The sequence below is a fragment of the Notolabrus celidotus genome, chromosome 6, assembly GCF_009762535.1.
Source record: "Notolabrus celidotus isolate fNotCel1 chromosome 6, fNotCel1.pri, whole genome shotgun sequence".
NCBI lineage: Eukaryota > Metazoa > Chordata > Actinopteri > Labriformes > Labridae > Notolabrus > Notolabrus celidotus.
This window is the reverse complement of record NC_048277.1, coordinates 1003600-1028125: the sequence shown is the minus strand read 5'-3', so window position 1 is coordinate 1028125 and position 24526 is coordinate 1003600. Positions and strand designations below refer to the sequence as shown.

The following is a 24526-nucleotide window of genomic DNA, read 5'->3' as shown; positions in this document are numbered from 1 at the left end:
AATACACAGAGTCATCAACACAGGTGTGGACACAGGACACAGGTGAGACTAATGAGGGACTAAATACACAGTCATCAACACAGGTGTGGGCACAGGACACAGGTGAGACTAATGAGGGACTAAATACACAGAGTCATCAACACAGGTGAGGACACAGGACACAGGTGAGACTAATGAGGAACTAAATACACAGAGTCATCAACACAGGTGTGGACACAGGACACAGGTGAGACTAATGAGGAACTAAATACACAGTCATCAACACAGGTGAGGACACAGGACACAGGTGAGACTAATGAGGAACTAAATACACAGAGTCATCAACACAGGTGTGGACACAGGACACAGGTGAGACTAATGAGGAACTAAATACACAGTCATCAACACAGGTGTGGACACAGGACACAGGTGAGACTAATGAGGGACTAAATACACAGAGTCATCAACACAGGTGTGAACACAGGACACAGGTGAGACTAATGAGGGACTAAATACACAGTCATCAACACAGGGGAGGACACAGGACACAGGTGAGACTAATGAGGAACTAAATACACAGTCATCAACACAGGTGAGGACACAGGACACAGGTGAGACTAATGAGGAACTAAATACACAGAGTCATCAACACAGGTGTGGAAACAGGACACAGGTGAGACTAATGAGGAACTAAATACACAGTCATCAACACAGGTGTGGACACAGGACACAGGTGAGACTAATGAGGGACTAAATACACAGAGTCATCAACACAGGTGTGAACACAGGACACAGGTGAGACTAATGAGGGACTAAATACACAGAGTCATCAACACTGGTGTGGACACAGGACACAGGTGAGATTAATGAGGGATTAAATACACAGAGTCATCAACACAGGTGAGGACACAGGACACAGGTGAGACTAATGAGGGATTAAATACACAGAGTCATCAACACAGGTGAGGACACAGGACACAGGTGAGACTAATGAGGGATTAAATACACAGTCATCAACACAGGTGAGGACACAGGACACAGGTGAGACTAATGAGGGACTAAATACACAGTCATCAACACAGGGGAGGACACAGGACACAGGTGAGACTAATGAGGGACTAAATACACAGTCATCAACACAGGGGAGGACACAGGACACAGGTGAGACTAATGAGGAACTCAATACACAGAGTCATCAACACAGGTGTGGACACAGGACACAGGTGAGACTAATGAGGGACTAAATACACAGTCATCAACACAGGTGTGGGCACAGGACACAGGTGAGACTAATGAGGGACTAAATACACAGAGTCATCAACACAGGTGAGGACACAGGACACAGGTGAGACTAATGAGGAACTAAATACACAGAGTCATCAACACAGGTGTGGACACAGGACACAGGTGAGACTAATGAGGAACTAAATACACAGTCATCAACACAGGTGAGGACACAGGACACAGGTGAGACTAATGAGGAACTAAATACACAGAGTCATCAACACAGGTGTGGACACAGGACACAGGTGAGACTAATGAGGAACTAAATACACAGTCATCAACACAGGTGTGGACACAGGACACAGGTGAGACTAATGAGGGACTAAATACACAGAGTCATCAACACAGGTGTGAACACAGGACACAGGTGAGACTAATGAGGGACTAAATACACAGAGTCATCAACACTGGTGTGGACACAGGACACAGGTGAGATTAATGAGGGATTAAATACACAGAGTCATCAACACAGGTGAGGACACAGGACACAGGTGAGACTAATGAGGGATTAAATACACAGAGTCATCAACACAGGTGAGGACACAGGACACAGGTGAGACTAATGAGGGATTAAATACACAGTCATCAACACAGGTGAGGACACAGGACACAGGTGAGACTAATGAGGGACTAAATACACAGTCATCAACACAGGGGAGGACACAGGACACAGGTGAGACTAATGAGGGACTAAATACACAGTCATCAACACAGGGGAGGACACAGGACACAGGTGAGACTAATGAGGAACTCAATACACAGAGTCATCAACACAGGTGTGGACACAGGACACAGGTGAGACTAATGAGGGACTAAATACACAGTCATCAACACAGGTGTGGGCACAGGACACAGGTGAGACTAATGAGGGACTAAATACACAGAGTCATCAACACAGGTGAGGACACAGGACACAGGTGAGACTAATGAGGAACTATATACACAGAGTCATCAACACAGGTGTGGACACAGGACACAGGTGAGACTAATGAGGAACTAAATACACAGTCATCAACACAGGTGAGGACACAGGACACAGGTGAGACTAATGAGGAACTAAATACACATTCATCAACACAGGTGTGGACACAGGACACAGGTGAGACTAATGAGGGACTAAATACACAGAGTCATCAACACAGGTGTGGGCACAGGACACAGGTGAGACTAATGAGGGACTAAATACACAGAGTCATCAACACAGGTGTGGACACAGGACACAGGTGAGACTAATGAGGGACTAAATACACAGTCATCAACACAGGTGAGGACACAGGACACAGGTGAGACTAATGAGGGACTAAATACACAGTCATCAACACAGGTGAGGACACAGGACACAGGTGAGATGAGGGATTAAATACACAGTCATCAACACAGGTGTGGACACAGGACACAGGTGAGACTAATGAGGGACTAAATACACAGTCATCAACACAGGGGAGGACACAGGACACAGGTGAGACTAATGAGGTACTAAATACACAGAGTCATCAACACAGGTGAGGACACAGGACACAGGTGAGACTAATGAGGGACTAAATACACAGTCATCAACACAGGTGAGGACACAGGACACAGGTGAGATGAGGGATTAAATACACAGTCATCAACACAGGGGAGGACACAGGACACAGGTGAGACTAATGAGGGACTAAATACACAGAGTCATCAACACAGGTGTGGACACAGGACACAGGTGAGACTAATGAGGGACTAAATACACAGAGTCACCAACACAGGTGAGGACACAGGACACAGGTGAGACTAATGAGGGACTAAATACACAGAGTCATCAACACAGGTGAGGACACAGGACACAGGTGAGACTAATGAGGGACTAAATACACAGAGTCATCAACACAGGTGTGGACACAGGACACAGGTGAGACTAATGAGGGACTAAATACACAGTTATCAACACAGTTGGGAACACAGGACACAGGTGAGACTAATGAGGCGATTCACAAATGAAGGGAAACACAAGGATTCAGAACTACAAAATAAAACAGGAAACAAGGATTCAGAACTACAAAATAAAACAGGAAACACAAGGATTCAGAACTACAAAATAAAACAGGAAACACAAGGATTCAGAACTACAAAATAAAACAGGAAACAAGGATTCAGAACTACAAAATAAAACAGGAAACACAAGGATTCAGAACTACAAAATAAACAGGAAACACAAGGATTCAGAACTACAAAATAAAACAGGAAACACAAGACTAGACTATGAAAACACAAGAAGAGACATGGATCACTAAACACTGAAGAGAGATAAAGAAGAACTAATACAGAATAAACACAGGGAGGAACCAAGGCATGAAACACAAGAACTAAACTAACCAAACCATGACATGGACTCAGTTTCATCTATGTATGAATTAAAAATATAAAACATGTAACTAATAAATTTGAGTTGGGGAAACTTGAAAATAACAAAAAGAAAGAAAACAATTGAGTTAACTGAAATTGTATTTTATAATTTCAGTTCTACTCCAAAATTGTATTTCCGCTACTTCAAAACTCTGATGTAATCATTTACCACAAACACTTTGAGTCACTTTAACTTGTTTGACTTTACAGTGCAAGACTAATACACTTATGTTATCCCAACACACAGGGCTGACATCCTCCAGTCGGTTGGTCGATGAGTTGGTCAATGAGCTCTCGTCCCAACAAAATCTTATTGGTCATATAATCACACCTGTTCATTTTTCCATTTAGTTGAGAATATGTGTCTTCTGAGGTTGTCACACAACAGACATATGCTTGACACCACACAGCCACATTAAGATAATAATAAATAAAAAAACCCAAGTATAAGATTAGGTTTCAAAATGAGCAGTAATCTCTGCTCCAGGATGCTAGGGGTGTTGGCTAAGCCACACCCACCAGTCACTCTCAAGTGTCAATCATCTCCACAGTCAGCCTGAGGGATGGATGATGATCCAGTTGACTGCAGACTGGTTCCCAGTAGATCCCAAAGCATAGAAACAAATCAAGTATTTTAAAGTGTGTATCACTGTTTCCCTGTCAGGCTCTGACAATCATGTCCTTTCAAATACTCTTCAATGCATCACAGAAAAAGATGAACTGACTGTGATTTCTTCTGGTTACTATTCTGCACACTTTCAAAGCACAGAAATGGACGATGCTGAAATAGCAAATACGTATCATTGTCTATATATATCTTTAAAATAAATAAGTTATGATGCTGAAAAAACCTTGCTTTGTTTATTTTACAGTTCATTTAAATGCCAGCCAGCCAGCACTGACTACACTGTCTCTGATTAGGTTGAGAGCATGGACTGTATAAATAATGGACGTAGTCTCTGTGACGTCACCCAGCGTTATGAAAAAATTCACCCCCTACAGTATGTGTGGGAAACTGAGAAATGAGCTATCCAGACTACACTCCTTTTTTGAACCAGGCTGTAAACATGTTTATTTCTGCTGTAAAGATCGTCTTCTTTGAATTGGTGTGTATGTGGTTTCCGGTACTTTCGGAGCCAGCCTCAGGTGGACACTCGAGGAAATGCAGTTTTTAACTCTTCTGCATTGGACTCATATATTAAGACCAGAGGTTGCAGCTTGGTTGGGAGAGAACGTTCAGATGTTTTTTTTTAACGGCCTATGATTGGTGGATTAGTGGGCGGAGCTTCAGTCCATGATGAATTTCTTTGGTGGACTGCAGCCCTAAAATTCAGAGAACCGACTCAGGACACATATCAGTGCTGTGTTTACTGTCAGTGAAGAAAGCGTGGACTTGGTCTGTTTGAGGAGAAATAACAAGAAAGGAAGAACCAGGGATCAACTCTATGCTGAGTGAGTGTGTCCTGAGAAATCTGTCTCAATGTTAAACTTCTCCTGTTTTTTTCCACTTCCCTCTGAATATTTCATACATCTGTGATCTCATCTCTGTACAGGGAAGGGACGTACTTCTTCTCAGGCCTTATTCTACTTCTCCAACAAACTTTTTAAAGCAGAAAATAGGCTTCTCTTCCAAAACCCCACAGGGCTGGGCCTAATGGGTTTCATCTCTGTGACTCCTGACGTAAGGGAGAGTGAGATTCAGAATCTGGCCCATGCTAATTAGAGGCAGAATCTCCTGCCAGTGTGCCCAGCAGCTACAGACCCCCGAGGAGGCTGCAGAGCTGGAGGATGGTGAGGTACTGTCCTCTGAGGAGACTGGACAGTGGGTGAGAGAGATGATCTGAATGATGGTTAAGTAACTCTCTCATTCAGTCTGATGTCTGGGGAAAAACAGCACATGCACTCACTTGTGCGCACACACACTCACACACACGGACCAGAGATGCCTCAGGCGTGAATACAGTAGTCTTCTTTATACTAATTATCCAGGCTCCCTCTACTTATGTGTCACATTGTAGGACAACATTAAAAGTGTGAAGATTAAAATAAGACAGAGACAGACGTTTAGAGACAGAAGCTGTGGATTTGTGAAAGCTCATTAGCCAAAAGAAGTGCTTTTGAAACGACTATCATATGAAAACGCTAAAGAATGAACCCTGCTCTATCAAAGAGGTGATACTTAGACTCAGAGGCAAAGTGGTAAAAATCAATCTCCTTCAATTGAGCTGAAAGATTGCACAGTTAACCTTTCAGCTTTCAGGCAGGAATTAGCAGAACGATGTGGCTACATACGTTGTAAATATTAGCAAACCAATAAATCAAAGTTTCATGTGCACAGGAAGTCCTGCTGCACAGACCTCAACGCAGGACTGAGAGTCTTCTGTTTCACAGCTATTTACCTGACTGAAGGTCCAGGTGAGCTTCATGTGTTTGGTTGCTGCGTAGCTGCACTCCAGCAGTCTGGGTCTGCTGTTCACATCCACCAGACACTTGTTGTCGTCGTCGTCGATGGTGGGACTCAGCACTCCCAGGTGAAGCTGCTGCGAGCTGGTGTAGTAGACATTCTGCTGGATGACAAACACAAGTACTGAAGAGGGAGAGCTTTCCACACATGTTTGATATGAGTCTCCAGGAGCCTCTGTTTGTAGTGAGCATCTGATGCTAAAACTCTGCTGTCTTATGTTGTGTAAAAACATCAATATGCCGCAGGCTGCTAACATCATCTTTTCTAGTGTGTGTTGTACAATTCAAAAAATCACAGCCTATTTTTATCAGAAATTATTAACACAGAGTTCAAAGTTTTATGTCCAACAGCAAATGAATTCAACACCACCAACATCTCAAAGAACTAAAGGGATATCAAGATAATAATCTGTAATGAATTTAAATCCTTGAGGAATAATTCATTTTATCTCACGAGGATTACTACTTAATTTCCTTAATGCAGTGTGTTGAAAGTTTTGCCACCGTCATTTTCCACAGAGGAGTCTATAGTTAGTTCAACCGTGCATCATGTCCTATAGTTCAATGATTTACACAAAGCTGTCAGAACCAACAAGTGTCAGCAAACCTGTGAGGTTAGAAAAGGTAGTAGTCATAGTCCAGGTGAAAACTGGATTACTCATGAGCTCTATCAATCACAGTGGTTGAGTTGTGGCTCTTGCAAAGCCTGCATTTAATTTTGAAGCAAACCAATGAAATACATATATTCAGGATGCACAGTGATGAACTTATATGTTGATTTGTGGCGACCAAAAGTTCTATGTTCTATTATTAACAAAGATCCAACATCAAGACAGGATCAGATCCAGTCCCCTCTTACAGACAGGACTCAGTCTGATCTCATCTTAATCCACCATGAGCAGAGCACTTTGCAGCATTTAGCAAGTTACAGTGGCAAGGACAAACTTCCTTTAACAGGCAGAAACCTCCAGCAGGACCAGACTCATGTTAGACACACATCTGCTGAGACCGTGTTGGAGAGAGGGATAGAGGGAGATGAAGAGAGAGAGAGGCATTTAGCTCTTTTACCTAGCATAACCCTGGTTGTGGAGATTCTCTGTCAGGAACTATAATACTTCTATCAGGCTGCCCTAATAAGTCTCTAAAGACTCTTCAGCTATTCCAAAACGCTGCAGCTCAAGTAAACTTTATAGTTTACTTTATTTATTTAAAATGTATTTTTATCTCTCCAGTGTTAGCTTCTCTACACTGACTCCCCATAAAATCTAGACTAGAATTTAAAATCCTTCTTCTGACCTACAAAGCTCTTAATGATCAGACACCTTCATATCTTAAAGAGCTCATAGTGCCCTATTACCCCTCTAGAACACTACGCTCCCAACATGCAGGCCTGCTGGTCCTACCTAAAGTCTCTAAAAGTAGTATGGGAGTTAGAACCTTCAGTTATCAGGCCCCTCTCCTTTTGAATCATCTACCAGTCAGGGTCCGGGAGGCAGACACCCTCTCTACTTTTAAGAGTAGGCTTCAAACTTTCCTTTTTGATAAAGCTTATAGTTAGAGCTGGATCAGGCTTGGACCAGCTCTTAGTTATGCTGCTATAGGCTTAGACTGCCGGGGGAACTGGCGCACTGACACTCTGGGATCCTGTCTCACCCCCTTCCCCCCAACCCCTTCATCACTTACTTTAACTCTCCCTGTCCCATTAAAGTTACTAACCATAGACCTTTCTGGAGTCCCTGAGCTCCCTTGTCTCGTAGGTTCCTCTGAGCTGCCGTAGACGTCCTCCTGCTGTGGACGTTCCAGACTCCTGCTGATACGGACGTTCTAGACTCCAGCAGCAAAAGTTACTACTACTCATCTCATCCTTATCACCGCTCCCTCTCTGTCTCTTATTCTCCTCTATCCCTCTTTCCAGACCCAACTCGGTTGAGGCAGATGGCTGTCTAACATGAGTCTGGTTCTGCTCAAGGTTTCTGCCTGTTAAAGGAAGTTTGTCCTCTCTGCTGTAACTAGCTAAATACTGTGAGGTGAAATGCTCATGGTGGATTAAGGTGGGGTCAGACTGAGTCTTATCCTGTCTTGGTGTTGGGTCTCTGTTCATAATTTGACATAGAGTGGTCTAGACCTGCTCTGTTTGTAAAATAATCTTGAGATAATGTTTGTTGTGATTGGCGTTTTATAAATAAAGATTGATTTATTGGTCTTCATCAAAATAAACTAAACCCAGACTGAGACATCGGCTGCTTCTCATTTCGTCAAACTGCACCTTTGCAAATGCCAAGCTGTGTCCTGTATGCAGAGTGAGTTCAGTCATCAGCAGCAGGGAGCAGGGCGTCTCAGGGGATCATTTCTGAATGCAATACGTTCTTTCTATTTCCTCACCTGTAACATTTCCCAGGTTTCTAAATAAGATTCTCACTTCAGTGTTGCGAGAAATAAACAGCCCATGTGTAAGCTGTCTAATTAAGAGGAAAACACAAAAGGAAGAGAAAAGGAGGAGAAGATCGTCAGTGGCAAAAAGATGAAGGGAGGAGAAGAAAGGTCAGGGATGGTAAAGTAATCCTGGCTGAATATAAGAGAAGGAAATTATCATACCTGAAAAAAAAGGAACAAAACAAGAAAATGGTAATGAATGCAAATGTTGGCCCAGATTTGAAGCTTGAAAAATGTCTAGTGAGGCAAATGAAACACACCTTAAGTAGTTTCAACCCACCCCCCGTACAGATACAGAGCAGGAGAGGATGAGACAAAGAATCAGACTCTAAAGAGCTCATAGTGCCCTATAACCCCTCTAGAACTCTACGCTCCCAACATGCAGGCTTGCTAGTTGTACCTAAAATCTCTAAAAGTAGTGTGGGAGGTAGAACCTTCAGTTATCAGGCCCCTCTCCTTTGGAATCATCTACCAGTCAGGGTCCGGGAGGCAGACACCCTCTCCACTTTTAAGAGTAGACTTAAAACTTTCCTTTTTGATAAAGCTTATAGTTAGAGCTGGATCAGGCTTGGACCAGCTTTTGTCATGCTGCTATAGGCCTAGACTGCCGGGGGAACTGGCACACTGACACACTGGGATCCTAGCTCACCTTCTTCCCCCCAACCCCTTCATCACTTACTTTAACTCTTCCTGTCCCATTAAAGTTACTAACCATAGACCTTTCTGGAGTCCCTGAGCTCCCTTGTCTCGTAGATTCCTCTGAGCTGCCGTTGACGTCCTCCTGCTGTGGACGTTCCAGGCTCCAGCTGATACGGACGTGCTGGACTCCAGCGGCAACAGCTTCTACGACTCGTCTCATCACTATCACCTCTCTCTCTTTTACTCCCCTCTATCTGTCTTTCCAGACCCAACTCAGTCGAGGCATGATGGCTGTCTAACATGAGTCTGGTTCTGCTGGAGGTTTCTGCCTGTTAAAAGGAAGTTTTTCCTCACCACTGTAACTAGCTAAATACTGTGAGGTGCAATGCTCATGATGGATTAAGGTGGGGTCAGACTGAGTCTTACCCTGTCTTGGTGTTGGGTCTCTGTTCATAATTTGACATAGTGTGGTCTAGACCTCCTATGTTTGTAAAAGCGTCTTGAGACAACGTTTGTTGTGATTTGGCGCTATACAAATAAATGTAGCCCGGTGGAAAATAAAGGGTTAAAAGTTTGAATGTCCTGCATGTAATGTTCTCATAAATGTTATGGTTATATATATATATATATATATATATGTAAAAGAAAATAGGAATAAAAAGTGAAGAAAAGTCATAAAAAAGGGATTTATCATAAAACAAATGTATTCTAAGTATTGTTGTGAAAAAGAGGTAAAGTAACAAAGTGTCGCGAGAGTGGACACGTCAGGTTGTTCTGTTTTGTGATTGGTCAGAGGAAACGCTCAGATCAAGGCTAACAGTGACGAGTAGAGAAAAATGGTGGACAGCAGCGAAGCAGAGAGATGTTAGCTGTTAGTTGGTGTTAACAAGTTTATTGTGTAGTTGTAAGCTTGAAGAACTTGAAGCATCGTTACGAGTATGATGCGACACACATTTTTCATTTAGCCTGAAGTTAGTGGAGTTGTGTGTGTTCTAAAAGACTGTAACTTAAACCGAGCCGGAGGTCCGACGTCGGAGCTGCGACGACGGAGCCGCTGACCGAGAAGGATGAAGAGGATTTTCCATTAGAGTCGCACGCTGTTTCTGTGTGTTTTGTTTCCATGAGGACCAGCGAGCGTTGATTCTGTGAACTGTGAGTTTCCCACGGACTGGACACCTGCTCTGCGATCGAGAGGACGTCTTAGTGCCGCGGTGAGCCACCTGCACGTTTTTTTCCCTTGCCTGAGAGGAGGAGACTGAACCAACTCAGCCGCGATTCCTGCCGCGATCCTGCCGTGGAGAGAGGATCGTTCCCGCGTCTGTGAGTTTGTTTTTTCCCCTGGACTATTACTGAGCAAAGAGGAGAATCCCGGAGTTGAGGGTATGTGATTTCGCTCATCATTACTGGAGTAAGGAGTCACATCGGCCGCAACGCGTCCGAGAATCACAGGCCTGCAACGGGGTTTTTCTTTGAGTGTGTGTGGGTGTATGAGCGAGTGTATGGGGCCCATGTGTGCATGTTCAGAGTGTAAAGGATTCATTCAAGTCGTCAGTAAGAGTTTCAGGTACAGTTATTATTCAACCTGTGAGAGTTTACGTGTTTGAATACAGTTCTGATGGTAATAAACAGGTATTGAGTTCATGTGAGATTTGTTTAGAGCTAAAAACATAGGTTTAAAAAGAGTATTTAAAGGTTGAGTCATTTGAAAGAAGAGATTCGGGTTAACGAAGCTCTCGGTTGATATTTTCTGTTGTTTGCAAATATAAAAAAACTGTCATGCAGAATCTTTAAGTAAACTTTACTATTTTCTGTTATAAAACTGTTGTCTGGGGTCAGTTTATTTTAGCTAAGTGAACAAAAAACACAGTGCAGGGTTTAAAGTTTATTTCATGTGATTGATGTATGAGTACTTTAACCTGTCATATAGGTAAACCTTTGGGTAGCTACCTTTAACCAAAATAATCGAACCCTACCTCCCATCGTTCTAATAAGATACTATTTCACATCTCAAACAAACAGAGTGGTGGGAAGGCTACATAAAGATTGATTGATTGATTGATAAAGCAAACTCCAAGAATGACCTGTGACGTTAAAGCATGCAGAGGAAATAGAAAACAAGGTGTAAAGAAACAGTCTGCACACAAACAGAAACCTGTGTGCTCTGTGGATGTGTGTTTACAAAGAACTGTGAGGAGGTCCCTGATGAGAGGGATGACTGTCTTACAGAAGCAGGACACCTTTAAATAGGAGCCATTATCCCCGGTCAGAGAGCCTTCAAGCTGGCCTTCAGACAGACCACAGCACAGACTGATGTGTGCATGGACGTGCATATGAGTGAGGGACTTCAGTCTGTTGGATGCTTATAAATCAGGATTGTTTTTTCTGTGTTTGTGCGTACGGGCTAATAGGAGCGATTAAACTCGCATCTGTCAATAGATTGATGTTCAGCTTCCAACAGAGGGCTTAATACCGTCTCCTCTCTTGTCACAGCATCTCAGTACCTCGAACAGAAGGATTAGCACAGCGCTGTGTTAGACAGATAGCAATCTCTCCTGACAGATGTGCACATTTACAGGAGCGGACAAGAGAAAACCTGTAAGCTATGGACCTGCAGGGTCAGGGGTAAAAAAAAAACCCTGGTACTCACAGTTTAGAGTTCATTTAAATGAAGGGGTAACAAGACGGGGGTCTGGGGGTCCCCTCCCAGGAAATATTGAGAATCTGACGCCCAACTGATATAGGGATCGTGGTGGCACGTTCTGTCAGGTTTGCTCCGTCTGACGGCGCACGCCCTGCTACACAGGACACGTGTTTGAAGTGTAGCGCCAGGATGAGCTGGGTCCAGTATAGAGAGAATTACATTAAAACAACAGGTTACAGAGCCTTTCTGTGGATGAACCATTTGGAGAGTATTCTGTTACTTTGTGCTTTAATCATCACTGAGTATGCTGCAGAACTATAAAGTTTAGTTTCTGCAGGTTTAGTTTAACATGAATAATTCTGCTCTACTTGTTCTCCTGTTACCTTCTGACACAGTGATCATCTTAAAGTCCTGTTACCTTCTGACACAGTGGTCATCTTAAAGTCCTGTTACCTTCTGACACAGTGATCATCTTAAAGTCCTGTTACCTTCTGACACAGTGGTCATCTTAAAGTCCTGTTACCTTCTGACACAGTGATCATCTTAAAGTCCTGTTACCTTCTGACACAGTGATCATCTTAAAGTCCTGTTACCTTCTGACACTGTGATCATCTTAAAGTCCTGTTACCTTCTGACACAGTGATCATCTTAAAGTCCTGTTACCTTCTGACACAGTGATCATCTTAAAGTCCTGTTACCTTCTGACACAGTGATCATCTCAAAGTCCTGTTACCTTCTGACACTGTGATCATCTTAAAGTCCTGTTACCTTCTGACACAGTGATCATCTTAAAGTCCTGTTACCTTCTGACACAGTGATCATCTTAAAGTCCTGTTACCTTCTGACACAGTGATCATCTTAAAGTCCTGTTACCTTCAGACACAGTGATCATCTTAAAGTCCTGTTACCTTCTAACACAGTGATCATGTTAAAGTCCTGTTACCTTCTGACACAGTGATCATCTTAAAGTCCTGTTACCTTCTGACACAGTGATCATCTTAAAGTCCTGTTACCTTCTGACACAGAGATCATCTTAAAGTCCTGTTACCTTCTGACACAGTGATCATCTTAAAGTCCTGTTACCTTCTGACACAGTGATCATGTTAAAGTCCTGTTACCTTCTGACACAGTGATCATCTTAAAGTCCTGTTACCTTCTGACACAGTGATCATCTTAAAGTCCTGTTACCTTCTGACACAGTGATCATCTTAAAGTCCTGTTGTAGTTGTTGTAGTTGACATCGAATTCATGTGACACCTTCACCTTAACTCAAAACCATGTCACCCTGAGCAACCTTAAAGAGGCAGTGCAATATATGAAATATACATCTTTTGAACTTCACTAAAGAACTCAATGATACAAATCAAATTAGAATTAAATAAGGACTTTTTGGTGAGAAATCTCATCTTACACTGGCATGGCACTTGTTAGAATAGTTTAGGTTGTATGTTCTAAAGTTGTTAATTTATTCTAAATGTTATAACTAATGTTAGATACTTTAAGTTCATTATTCTAAGATTAATAAAATTATTAATATCATATGAATGTAATTTAGTCTTACACAGCATGCAGTGTAAGACCACAAGTAATGCATGTACGCACTTTAAAACCACATCACCCAGTCTAGCATCACTACAGGACCACAGAACAACTCTGCTCTGCAACCAAAGAGGACACTCGCGCTTCCCTCTCATGCGGGCACGCTCACACACACACATACGTGAACATTAGAACCCAGCAGACCGTCGTATGGTGAAATATATATTTCCATATGAAGCACAGTTATAACAAACGTGACCAGCTTGGACTGAATGAATGTGGGAGGAGCGTGCAGTTCAGTGGACCTGCACTCGACAATGCAGCCCGGAGGAGTCAGCACAGATCCTCTGAACTTTCAGCACAGAGCGCCTCGTCAGAAGTTGATCAAATAAATATAAAATTGCGTATCGTTCAGTTCATAGGACGTTCCGAACCGTGACCACTGTATCCAACGGTTTGATACAGATACACGTATTGTTGCACCCCTAGTATATATTTATATAGGGCAGAGAGAGGATACTACCATTCCTACAAGTTACTTAAGTTTTCATCATAAAATGGGAAAAGGACTCTGATTAGATGTAATCTGAATGCTTTTGTGGGAGTACTCTGATAACATGTAATGTGATGACTTTAGGAACAGTTACAGGATGGTAGTCTTTCTGATTAGTTTGGCCAAAGAACTCTGATCATTACAGGCATGTCAATTGTGTGGTGGTTAGCACTGACAATCTTCAACAAGATAATTCTTGGTTCACATCCTGGACCGAAGCTTTCAATGTGAGAAACATTTTTTTCAACATGTGCTTTTAAAAATGTTTCAATGAAAACACCTAAATCTCAGTTAGATATGCAGTGCCAGGCAGGACTGTGGTGAGGTGGCAGGACCTGCGTGCTTTCAGTGATATAGTTTAGGGTTCAAATCCTGGACAGAGACCTATTGTGTGGTATACAGGTCATGTTTTCATCACTAAGGAGACAAGCTTTGCTTTGAGAGTGCCATTAAGATATACATGAAAAGACCTAAAGAGACAAACAGAGACAAAGTGGACAGGGCTGCTGCCTGAATTCAATGCAACTGTGATATCATCACATTCTATAATAATGTAACTTTATGATGTCACAGTACCAACACTGTTTCAGGAGAACATTTCAAATGTCTCATTTCACACAAACCCTCTCTACAAGCAAGTCACTGTTTGATCGTGTCTGCTCGTTGTGTTCGATTGTGTTTGAACTTTTGCTTCTTGCAAACTTTCACTGGTATCCACTTTGTTGAGATCATGAACTCCAACATGCAGAGAGCTGAGGCTCAAACCAGCGACAGCTTCAACGCTTCCCCTGTGGAAGACGTTTCCAGCCTTTCTGTCCCTGCTGTGGTCACTGTCAGCACTGACCTGGTTGAGGATCTGCTGGTCCAGCTGCTACTGAAGCTGCACCTACTGGAAAGATACAGTAGCGCTCATCTAGACCAACAACAACTGCTGACACACTGTCTCCACTTGAGTGCAACAACTCTGGAGACCCTGAGGAAAGACCCTGGTGTCTCTGTGGACGAAGACCTCCCTCCTCCTTCCTGTGAGGTTTGGAAATCTGTCGCGTTTCTCGTCTGCAGCGTCATGGAGAGGTTTGGGACAACGTACAGGATAAGGAAGCTAGTAGTGAACAAAGACCCAGCACTCCTGAGCTTCATCCCGGACCAAATCATTGAGTCTGTCCTTCAAATCTACAAGGACCAGTCTGAAGATGTGTGGATTCCCCCACAGATACCCTTTGATGAAGACGGCCTGCTGTTCTCCCAGTTTCTTCCTGAAAACATCAAGGAGGAAATGTTGGAGCAGTATGGACCCTGGATAAGACGCATGAAGGTCTTCCAGAGAGCGTTCCCAAAAACATGTGACGAGGAGATCCTGGAGAACCAGAAACCTCTTATTGAGCCTGTTCAGTCCATCCAGGACATTGAGTCTGGGGATGAAAAGGACTTTGTGGTGGATCCTGAAGAGGAGGAGAAAACTGCAGATGATATTGCAGAACAAAATCTGCAGACTAACAGAGCTGTGGTGGAGCAATCCACTATTAAACAAGTCCTGTTGAAGCTCTTTAAACCCCCAAACTTCTGCACACCGAGGAGCCAGAGGAGCCAGGACTTTGATGATGAGATGGTGGAGCACATCCACATGTTGCTCCAAAAGGAGGCTAAGAAGTACGAGAAGAACCGAATCTTTCTTAAACACCTCAACCGCCTCAAAGACCCGAAAGAAGAGGTCAAAATTAGCCGGAAACTGCATCGGCCAATCAAAGCCAGACTGAGAGATGTTTTGCCGAACACCCGCCTGAAGAGAGATGACCTCATGGAGGACGCTCAGGCTGCTTTGTCAGCCTGCAGTCTCATATCTTCAGAGATCATGAACTATCTCAAGCCATCTGTGAGTTTTGCGCCGGACACAAAGCCAGGAGACGAGACCCCATACAGCCTCAACATCCCCATCAAGAGGGAAACGACAGAACCAGGCAGAGAGCTGACCCAGCTGGAGCTGCATGCGCAGGAGCAGCAGGCAGGAACCAGAGAGAAGGTCCATACAGAGGAAACCAAGAGGAACAGAATCATCTCTTGGTTCTGTAAACCTTTCAAGAAAAATAAATAGAACAAAGAACAAAGACAATAAGCCCAAGCATCAACAGCTGTGGCTCACTGCAAAATAAAATTTGGCTTTTGCCAGCATTAAGTTGTTGTAGTTGTTGTGAATGTGTTGCAATAAAATGTGTTTAAATGCATCATTGAAGTCAAGGATTTATGTTGTATGGCAGCTAAATGTCAAGGTCCAACTCACATCAGCTTATGGGTCTGTGTTCTTCTTAAAGGGCTAGTAACTCTTTACACCCAATACAAGTCAACTCTTTGTGTTTCAAAAAGAAAAGAATCAGGCCGACATTTAAAACTCACTTACAGAGTGGTTCCTTGCAACCTGCAGCCCTGGTAATAAATAATAATCCTAAGTAATATTAATAGATATAATCTTTAGTAACTGATTATCAACAAGTCTTTGCTGACTAAATGCAAAAATCAAATGGTCATAAACTAAATCTGGCTCCAGAGGTCAAACAGCAGACAGCGTTGCTTGGTTTCACAGCAGTTTTCTTAAAGTGATCCTGCTTCTTCCTCAGGACACTAAACTGCTCATATTTGTGACAGTTCAAATATCAGGGTTTGAATTCAGGCCCTTGAACCTTGAACCTTGAACCTTCTTATATAATGTGTTGATGCAGGTGTTGCATTCATCTTGATATTTCCCTGATACAGTAACACTCATTTACTTATTTTGATTTATTAGCCTTGTTGGTGTGCAACTGTGTTTGTAGACCACCCATCCATTATCTTGACCGTGTATCCCGTTTTGGGTCACTGGGGGCTGGAGCATATCCCAGCTGACTTTGGGCGCAAGGCAGGTTACACCCTGGACAGGTCGCCAACCAATCACAGGGAAAACATGGAAAGACAGACAACCATTCACACACACACACTCACACCTAAGGGCAATTTAGTGTCACTAATTAACCTGGAGTGCATGTTTTTGGACTCTGGGAGGAAGCCGGAGTACCTGGAGAGAACCCACGCATGCAGGGGGACAACATGCAAACTCCACACAGAAAGACTCCTCCTGGTCAAATATGAATCCAATACAAGTGGAAATTGTTCCATTAGATTATTACTTGGGTTAAAGTGAGGGTGAGAATTGCTATGTTTTGACATCTATTGTAATTTTGTGATAACTGATTACTTATGTGAATACATTAACTAATTAAAATACATAATGGCTACATTTTAATGTGTTGGAGAGAGGTTGTTTCAGAAAAGGGAATATTAGTTATTTTTGTTTGCAAGCTTACCAAAATTCATGACATTTTTTGGGAGATATCCCCCCCTCTGTTTTTTTCACAAATCACACCCTGCTTACATCCATAACGATGAGTATTTCTGATCTACACGATCTTTAAACGGTCGGGAGTCTGTATATGGTGTTTTATTTTTGAAATTGGCTGATGTTGCATGTGATCCTCGTGCCTGACTTCCTGTCCAGCTTGACGCATGCTGGGGCGCGGGCTCCGTCAAAAGTAGACTCGACACGTATCTTTAGTGGAGTGGTCTCAGCTCCCTGAAACGGAGCTGAGATACACTGTTAAAGGAAGTTTGTCCTCTCTGCTGTAACTAGCTAAATACTGTGAGGTGCAATGCTCATGGTGGATTAAGGTGGGGTCAGACTGAGTCTTATCCTGTCTTGGTGTTGGGTCTCTGTTCATAATTTGACATAGAGTGGTCTAGACCTGCTCTGTTTGTAAAAGAGTCTTGAGATAATGATTGTTGTGATTTGGCACTATACAAATACACAAATATACAAATAAAGATTGACTGATTGAATAAGAATGGATTGAGTTTGATATTATTCACCCTCTGACGGGGGTTTAAAGATGAAGAACAGCAAGGTTTCCTTCCAAACATGCAATCAAACCTAACAGTACTGAGCAGACGTAAGCTAACTAATAGCCCTACCATCTTTGATCATGCACAACAAATAAAAACGACAGAATGGAGTTTTAAAACAAATCTCCATCTTTAAAGGTGTTTTTGAGAATCTGAGTTTTCAGTGACCTTAAACTCTCCGTGAGGACGTGAGGACAAAACACAGAGAAAAAAAAACATGTTCAAAAACATCCCCATACATGTGGAAAGGGCCTGCCCACTCTGTCGGGGTTCCAGTCTGTTAAAGCAACCTGCTCACTATACATGACCTGTGACATCACATATTTGAGGATTTGAAGTGGGTTCATTCTAATGAAAGTGGCTCACAGGGAACAGAGCAGTGTTTGAAAGCTGCCCCGGGTGACTTTTCTGGTTGAGTTATCAGACTTCATGCTATAAGGAGGACCCTACATGCTCACAACCCAGTGCTCTTCAGGACCAGAGTAGACCAGAAGTTTGAGTGGTTATCTCAGAGTTGCCTTCGTTTTCTCTTCTAAATACGTCTGAATAACACGGTTTGTCTGAAAATGTTCAGACAGCTTCATACATCCTTTTGTTTGGAGTCCATCTGACACTGTTTGGACCATACTGCTTTGTTCCACATATTAACTGACCTATTAACTTGATCAATATAATGTTACTATTACTGAAATAATGGCTCCAAGCACAAAATAAGACCCTTAATCTGATAAACCAGAGATATCATCTAAGTTCACTGACAAAACATTTTTCTTTTCATGTTAAACCTCCAAAAAACTTTGATTTCATTTCATCCAGCGTGGACCGAGGGCCTTCGATGCAGCTTAACGAGAGCAGTGTGATGAAAACAGAAGTCTTACCCTGTCTTGGTGTTGGGTCTCTGTTCATAATTTGACATTGAGTGGTCTAGACCTGCTCTGTTTGTAAAAGAGTCTTGAGATAACGTTGATTGATTGATATTTACTGAAAAGGGCATGACTGTTAGGGCGTCCAGAGGGCCCTTCTTTGTGTTTCGTACATGGGAGGGGCTTCTACAAGAACAACCTTCATGTGTTTTCCACTGAAAGGGAGTTTAGCAATTTGCATAAAGATTTACAGCAGAATCCATGAGGGCACTTCAGCATGGTTACTTTCAGACATGAGGACTCTGATTTCACCACTGCTACAGACTGGTTCATGGGGATATTGCTATTGTTAGCAGATGACATTCAGATCTACCTGAGTCTGGTTCTGCTTGAGGTTTCTGGCTGTTAAGAGAAAGTGTTTTCCCTGCTTGTGTCTCAAAGTGTTGGACCAGAGAAGGTGGTGGATTCATGATGGGTCACAGCATGCTCTTTCTGTTTAGTGTCCTGAGATAATGTCTTTATGATTTGGTGCTCATTAATAAGAGCTGTATAACTGGAGTGGGGGTTTGTCCTGGAAGTTACTGCTCATGACCCAGATTTAGAGGCTACAGGAGTCAGACATCCACTTTGTTTTCACCTGCTTATGACAGTTTTTTTTCCTTTTTGAGTCGTCCCCAAAGATAATGACACAATCAACCCCTGGATGCACCAGACAGATTACTTCCACAGCTATTTCTTAACCATGAAAACAACGACCAGCTCCTGCTGAGGCTGCAGTGGGGCTCATTACAGACAGCGAGGGATGCTGTCTGACAGACTAATCACTGGTGTTTCCCCCAACCATCTGCTCTTGTGGCGAGGGGACAACACAATGCCCCCCCCCACACACATACACACACAGCACACCCAACAGCTGGAGAGTCGACTCTGCACTAACGAGGAGGTTCATCTGATGAGTGGAGCGGAAAGATTTAAAGGGGGACAGCTTAAGAGATCAAGCAGACAATGAGGTTAAAATCCAGAAAAAGATTCAATTTATAGATCCAGATGACACACCACAAAAAACAAAGCCCAAAACTTTCTGTTTCTTACTTTGCAGCTCACACAATCATTCAGAAGTGAGAGAAGGCTCATTAACGGGGATGTGCACTGATCAGACTGCAGAGGCTTACAGACAGAAACAGATTACAGCAATGACAACCGCTGCAATATCTCCATTTTAGAACCCGTGCCTGTCAGTGATCCAGATAATGGACTGGCTTCAGTGAAAGTAAAACCTGGTTGAAAACACCTTGCCATAATATTCTGCACAGAAGTAAGATGGGCTCTGATCCCACAGGAAGGCTGAGTGTGTTTGTTTTCCTGCTGATAGGTAGAAACTGACAGACAGGTTTTTATCCGTTTTGACAAAGTTGAAGTTAAAGAAAGTCCAGTAATTGGGTCCTTTTGTTGAATACAAACAAGCTCACACAAAGTACTCGTTAAAGCTTTTAAAGTTTGATAATTGGTTTGCGTTTTCTTTGTGTGAAACCACCTCCCTGCTGAAATAACACTTGAAAATCATTAATACTGTACCAACTTTCCCAGGAATCATAAATCAATGTCCTCCTTGGTAAGTGTAAAGTGCAAAAAGTCAGTGCTAAGAAATAAACTTTCTCTCTGTCCCAAGCGGTAAGGTTGTGTTTTACTTAATCTTTAATTAACCTTGTTCTGCTGCTTGGTTTCTCTGAATCAAAGCTTGGCTGAGTTTTTCTCCCGTACTCTTATAAACATCAAATTCTGCTACAAGATGTCCAGGAGCTTATTTACTTCTGCACACACTAATGCACAAGTTCAATATTCTGGTTCATTTTGCAGCCCGACACCTACTGTACCTGACAGAACTCTCATTTACTACATTTGATCCATAGTTTTAATATGTAATAACATACAAAGGTGCATTTCGACCAAGAGTTCCAGGGTCTTTAAGCCCCAGAACTACTTTACCCTGAACTAAAAGGTTCCTGGTCCCCCATTGTTGTCTGCGTTTCGACCGCGGGCTGAAGTCCTGGGTAGATTGTGTAAATCAGTCCAGTGACGTATGGAGACAAAAAAAAGTAAATGCACTACACCACCAGACCAGTAGAGGGCAGTACAACAAAGAGGAATGCCATTCATCACAGATGACACCATAGAAGCAGACGGACAGGCAGGTATCATTATGAGCAACACAACAGTTAGCCTGTTAGCATGAAGAGACTCAGCTGGTCTGTTTTAGATGGTGCTATATTTCATCACAGATGGATTCACTGAATCAACACGTGAGAGGAGATAAGCGCGAGTAGCAAAGACGTTTCAACACGGCTTTAAAATCCTTTTGAACTCAAAAAGCCGTGGCAGAGATCGACCGGTGTTTTGGTTTAAACAGCGACCCTGTTAACTGGAGACTCTCAGCCGGATGCATCCCTCATAAACGTCTTTAGACGATCATTAAATATCTGATGAGGATATTTTGAAATGTTAATAAAAACTAAACTAGTTTGCATTCCCAGGAACTCCCTCTGTGTTTCAACAGCTGTGTAAACTCCACAAACACTGACACGTTCAGCTGAAGGTCTCCAGTTTACAGGGTCACTTTTAAAACCGGAACACCGGGAGAGAGGCATTCACGGTGGGCTGAGAGAAGACTACTGTTACAAGCTGCTAAATCAAGAGAATCACAGCTTCTTCTTTTGAAAAGTACACACACATACAAAAAAGATAGAACAAATAAAAACTAATGAAAGAAAGAGAAATCAAGAGAATCACAGATGTGTGTGATGTTATTGTGGACGGAGGGAGGAATAAAAACACTGAGGTTAATCTACCAATCAGACACGTTCAGCATCCCCCGAAAGTCCTGGGACCTTTGAAAAGTACTACACCCCTAGCAGGGGCTTTTTAGGGGGGAGATTATCTACCCCTGAACTGAATTTAGACCCTGGGTCCACCAGTTGCAACGCACGTAGTTCCGTGATAAAGTTCCTGTGGTCGAAAAACGCCTCAACACAGACAGTCTGAAGCCGCGGACCAAGTCCTAAAAGTAACCAGGATAATAAGGAAGGAAATTCTGTTCAGAGTGCCCCCATCTCGCAAGAGACAAACATGCCCCCACAGAGTTAAAGATATGAGAGTCACACACACACACACACACACACACACACACACACACACACACACACACACACACACACACACACACACACACACACACACACACACACACACACACACACACACACACACCCTCATGAATGCTGCCCTGGTAAACAGCCTCAAAGGTCTAATTTTCAGACCATATTGATCCAGCCACAAACCAATCTTCTTAACAGGGCTGCACCAATATTGAGGCACAGATCAGATTTCTATTACCCACTTAGCTTCCACTGCAATTTCTCAGCTTTCTGTCAAATAAATGCTGTCACCCACAGCATTGTGTTGGCCTGAAATTAGTCCCTGATTCAGCAGACACATTTGGTTTTTCCAACAAGTATCAAATGTGATGCAGACAGGGTTCTGTCCATAGAAAGCAAGGGATGTTTGCATGGCTAGTAATAGTGCAGATCAGGACCACAGCAAGAGACACATCTGTGTGTGCAAAGTGTTCAGGTTTTTGGATAGTCTGAGTGGTAAAGTAGTAGTACGTGTGTGCCTGCTGGTTTTGGTGTCCATGTGGAGAGCAAAATGGGCAGAATACATTAGCCGTGATACATCTCAGAACCAATCAGTTTTCATCTGACTTTGCTCTTATTAACTTATCAAAAACATCTGTAAAACCTCCTTCTTCCACCTCAGAAACATCTCCAAACACTCTTTCTCCCTGATGCAGAAAAACTGGTCCATGCCTTTGTCTCCTCCAGGATTTACTACTGCAACGCACTTCTTATCGGGATCCTTGGCAACAGCCTTCAAAGGCTGCAGTTCATCCAGAACTGCACAGCCAGGGTCCTGATGAGAGTGCACAAACACGAACACATTACACCCATCCTGCATTCACTCCACTGGCTCCTGGTTTCATACATGATCAAATTCAATATCTCTCTGCTTGACACAGCAGCGCATCCATGGACACGCCCCCACATACCTGAAAGAACTGCTACACCCACAAACCACTACAAGAACCCTCCTCTCTACCAGCACCAACCGCCTCCACTGCCCTCACACCAGACCCCGCACTATGGAAGACCGGGCTTTTTCCTCCGCTGCCCTGCGACTGTGGAATCCCCTCCCCGACCACCTGAGAGCACCACAGACCACCGACGCTTTTGAAAAGGGACTAAAAACGTTTCTGTTTCAGAGCACATTTCCCCAGTTTTTATTTCCCTGGTTTTATTCCCCATAGCTTTTGTCTTACCTTCCTTGCTGCTTTTACTTGTTTTTATTCTTACTGCCCTTCTATTATGCCCTGTAGCACTTTAAGATTTGCTCCAAATGTAAAGTGCGTGATAAATAAAATACATTATTATTATTAAAACTCTATAAACAGATATCTGCATGCATCTTGAGAACAACTGGTGTGCTGACCATGTCTATAGAATCCTCCTCTTTGCATCTCAAGTTGCTTGTCTGTCAGAAAGCCTTGGTGATCCCCCTCCAGGCTATGACTTTGTTTGACTATAGCTGATGAGTTTCCAGATTAAGGAGTTAATTTTACCTTATAAAAACAGAGAAGTTGTTTGAAATGTAAATTATTGACAGCTTGGCATGACAGTCAATACCTACCCAACAATGAATCTAACATTATAGGAGTTAGGCATATGCCACTGAAGGCTACAAGAGAGTGCAAGTTGCCTTATGATTCGTTGTGGTCAGGCTCAGAGGTGGCGTGTTGGTGTCTTGAGGAAGAGGAAGTGTTTTCACCTTAGTCAAAGAACAATGTGGTCCAGGGCTCTACAATGCACCCGGTGCAAAGCGTTTTAACATGCAGAGCAAGTTCCATTGTTATTTTCTACACAACACATTCATCATTTTGACACCCAGTGTCCGTGTTCTGTGAAAGTGAGTGAACCTGCAACCATGTTAGTGCCCGTGGGTGTGCTGTGTCTAAAAATGAGGTGTGGTCAGACTCAAAGGTGGCGTGTTGCTCTGTTGAGGAAGAAAGAGTGTCTGCACCTTAGACCAACAAAAACCTGGTCTTAAGACTTAACCTAGAGGGGTGCTGGTGGCCTAGCGGTCTAAGCGCCCCACATATAGAGGCTATAGTCCTCGTCGCAGGGGTTGCCGGTTCGATTCCCGGCTGGTCAACCATTTCCTGCATGTCTTCCCCCCTCTCTGCTCCCCACATTTCCTGTCTCTCTTCACTATCCTATCAAATAAAGGCAAAAAGCCCAAAAAATATAACTTAAAAAAAAAAGACTTAACCTAGAGGTGCAGTACCTTTGTGGTATTTAGAGGGTATGGGGCGTCGTTTGTAAAGTTGTGCACACTGAGCTACATTTCTCCACATTTAGCTCCAAAACGTCATAAAAATGTAGAGTGCATTTTTAAAAGTCACTTTTTTTTTATCACATTTAGAGGAATATTTGTGATCTTCACATTTAATTTTGTTGTGAAAAAAAATATGAAGTAACAATCACTATTAAATCCAAATGCTAAATCTAAATCTAAATGCTAAGTGTTAAATCTAAATGCTAAATCTAAATCTGTAATCTTAAATCTAAATCTTAAATCTAAATGTTGATTTTTAAATCTAAATGTTAAATGTTGCTCTGCAATCCTAAATATTTAGCTCATATGCAAATTCACACTGCAGCCTAGCAGAAATACCAAAATAAAAGCTTCATAAAGTGATACAGATATCCTAACCAT

At 42.8% G+C, this 24526-nt stretch overlaps 2 protein-coding genes across 2 annotated transcripts in view; one reads left to right on the top strand and one right to left on the bottom strand.

The window, feature by feature from the left end:
• Positions 1-24526, bottom strand: part of galnt18a (UDP-N-acetyl-alpha-D-galactosamine:polypeptide N-acetylgalactosaminyltransferase 18a) — a 332261-nt gene that overhangs the window by 15102 nt on the left and 292633 nt on the right. The window contains exon 10 of the mRNA XM_034686506.1: positions 6042-6206. Within this exon, the coding sequence (XP_034542397.1) occupies positions 6042-6206 (165 nt within the window). The remainder of the gene's footprint in view (positions 1-6041; positions 6207-24526) is intronic.
• LOC117814923 lies at positions 14432-16083 on the top strand. The gene is made up of 2 exons (XM_034686505.1): positions 14432-14654; positions 14718-16083. The coding sequence occupies exons 1-2, from the start codon at positions 14641-14643 to the stop codon at positions 16000-16002; spliced, it is 1299 nt and encodes a 432-aa protein (XP_034542396.1). The 5' UTR covers positions 14432-14640; the 3' UTR covers positions 16003-16083.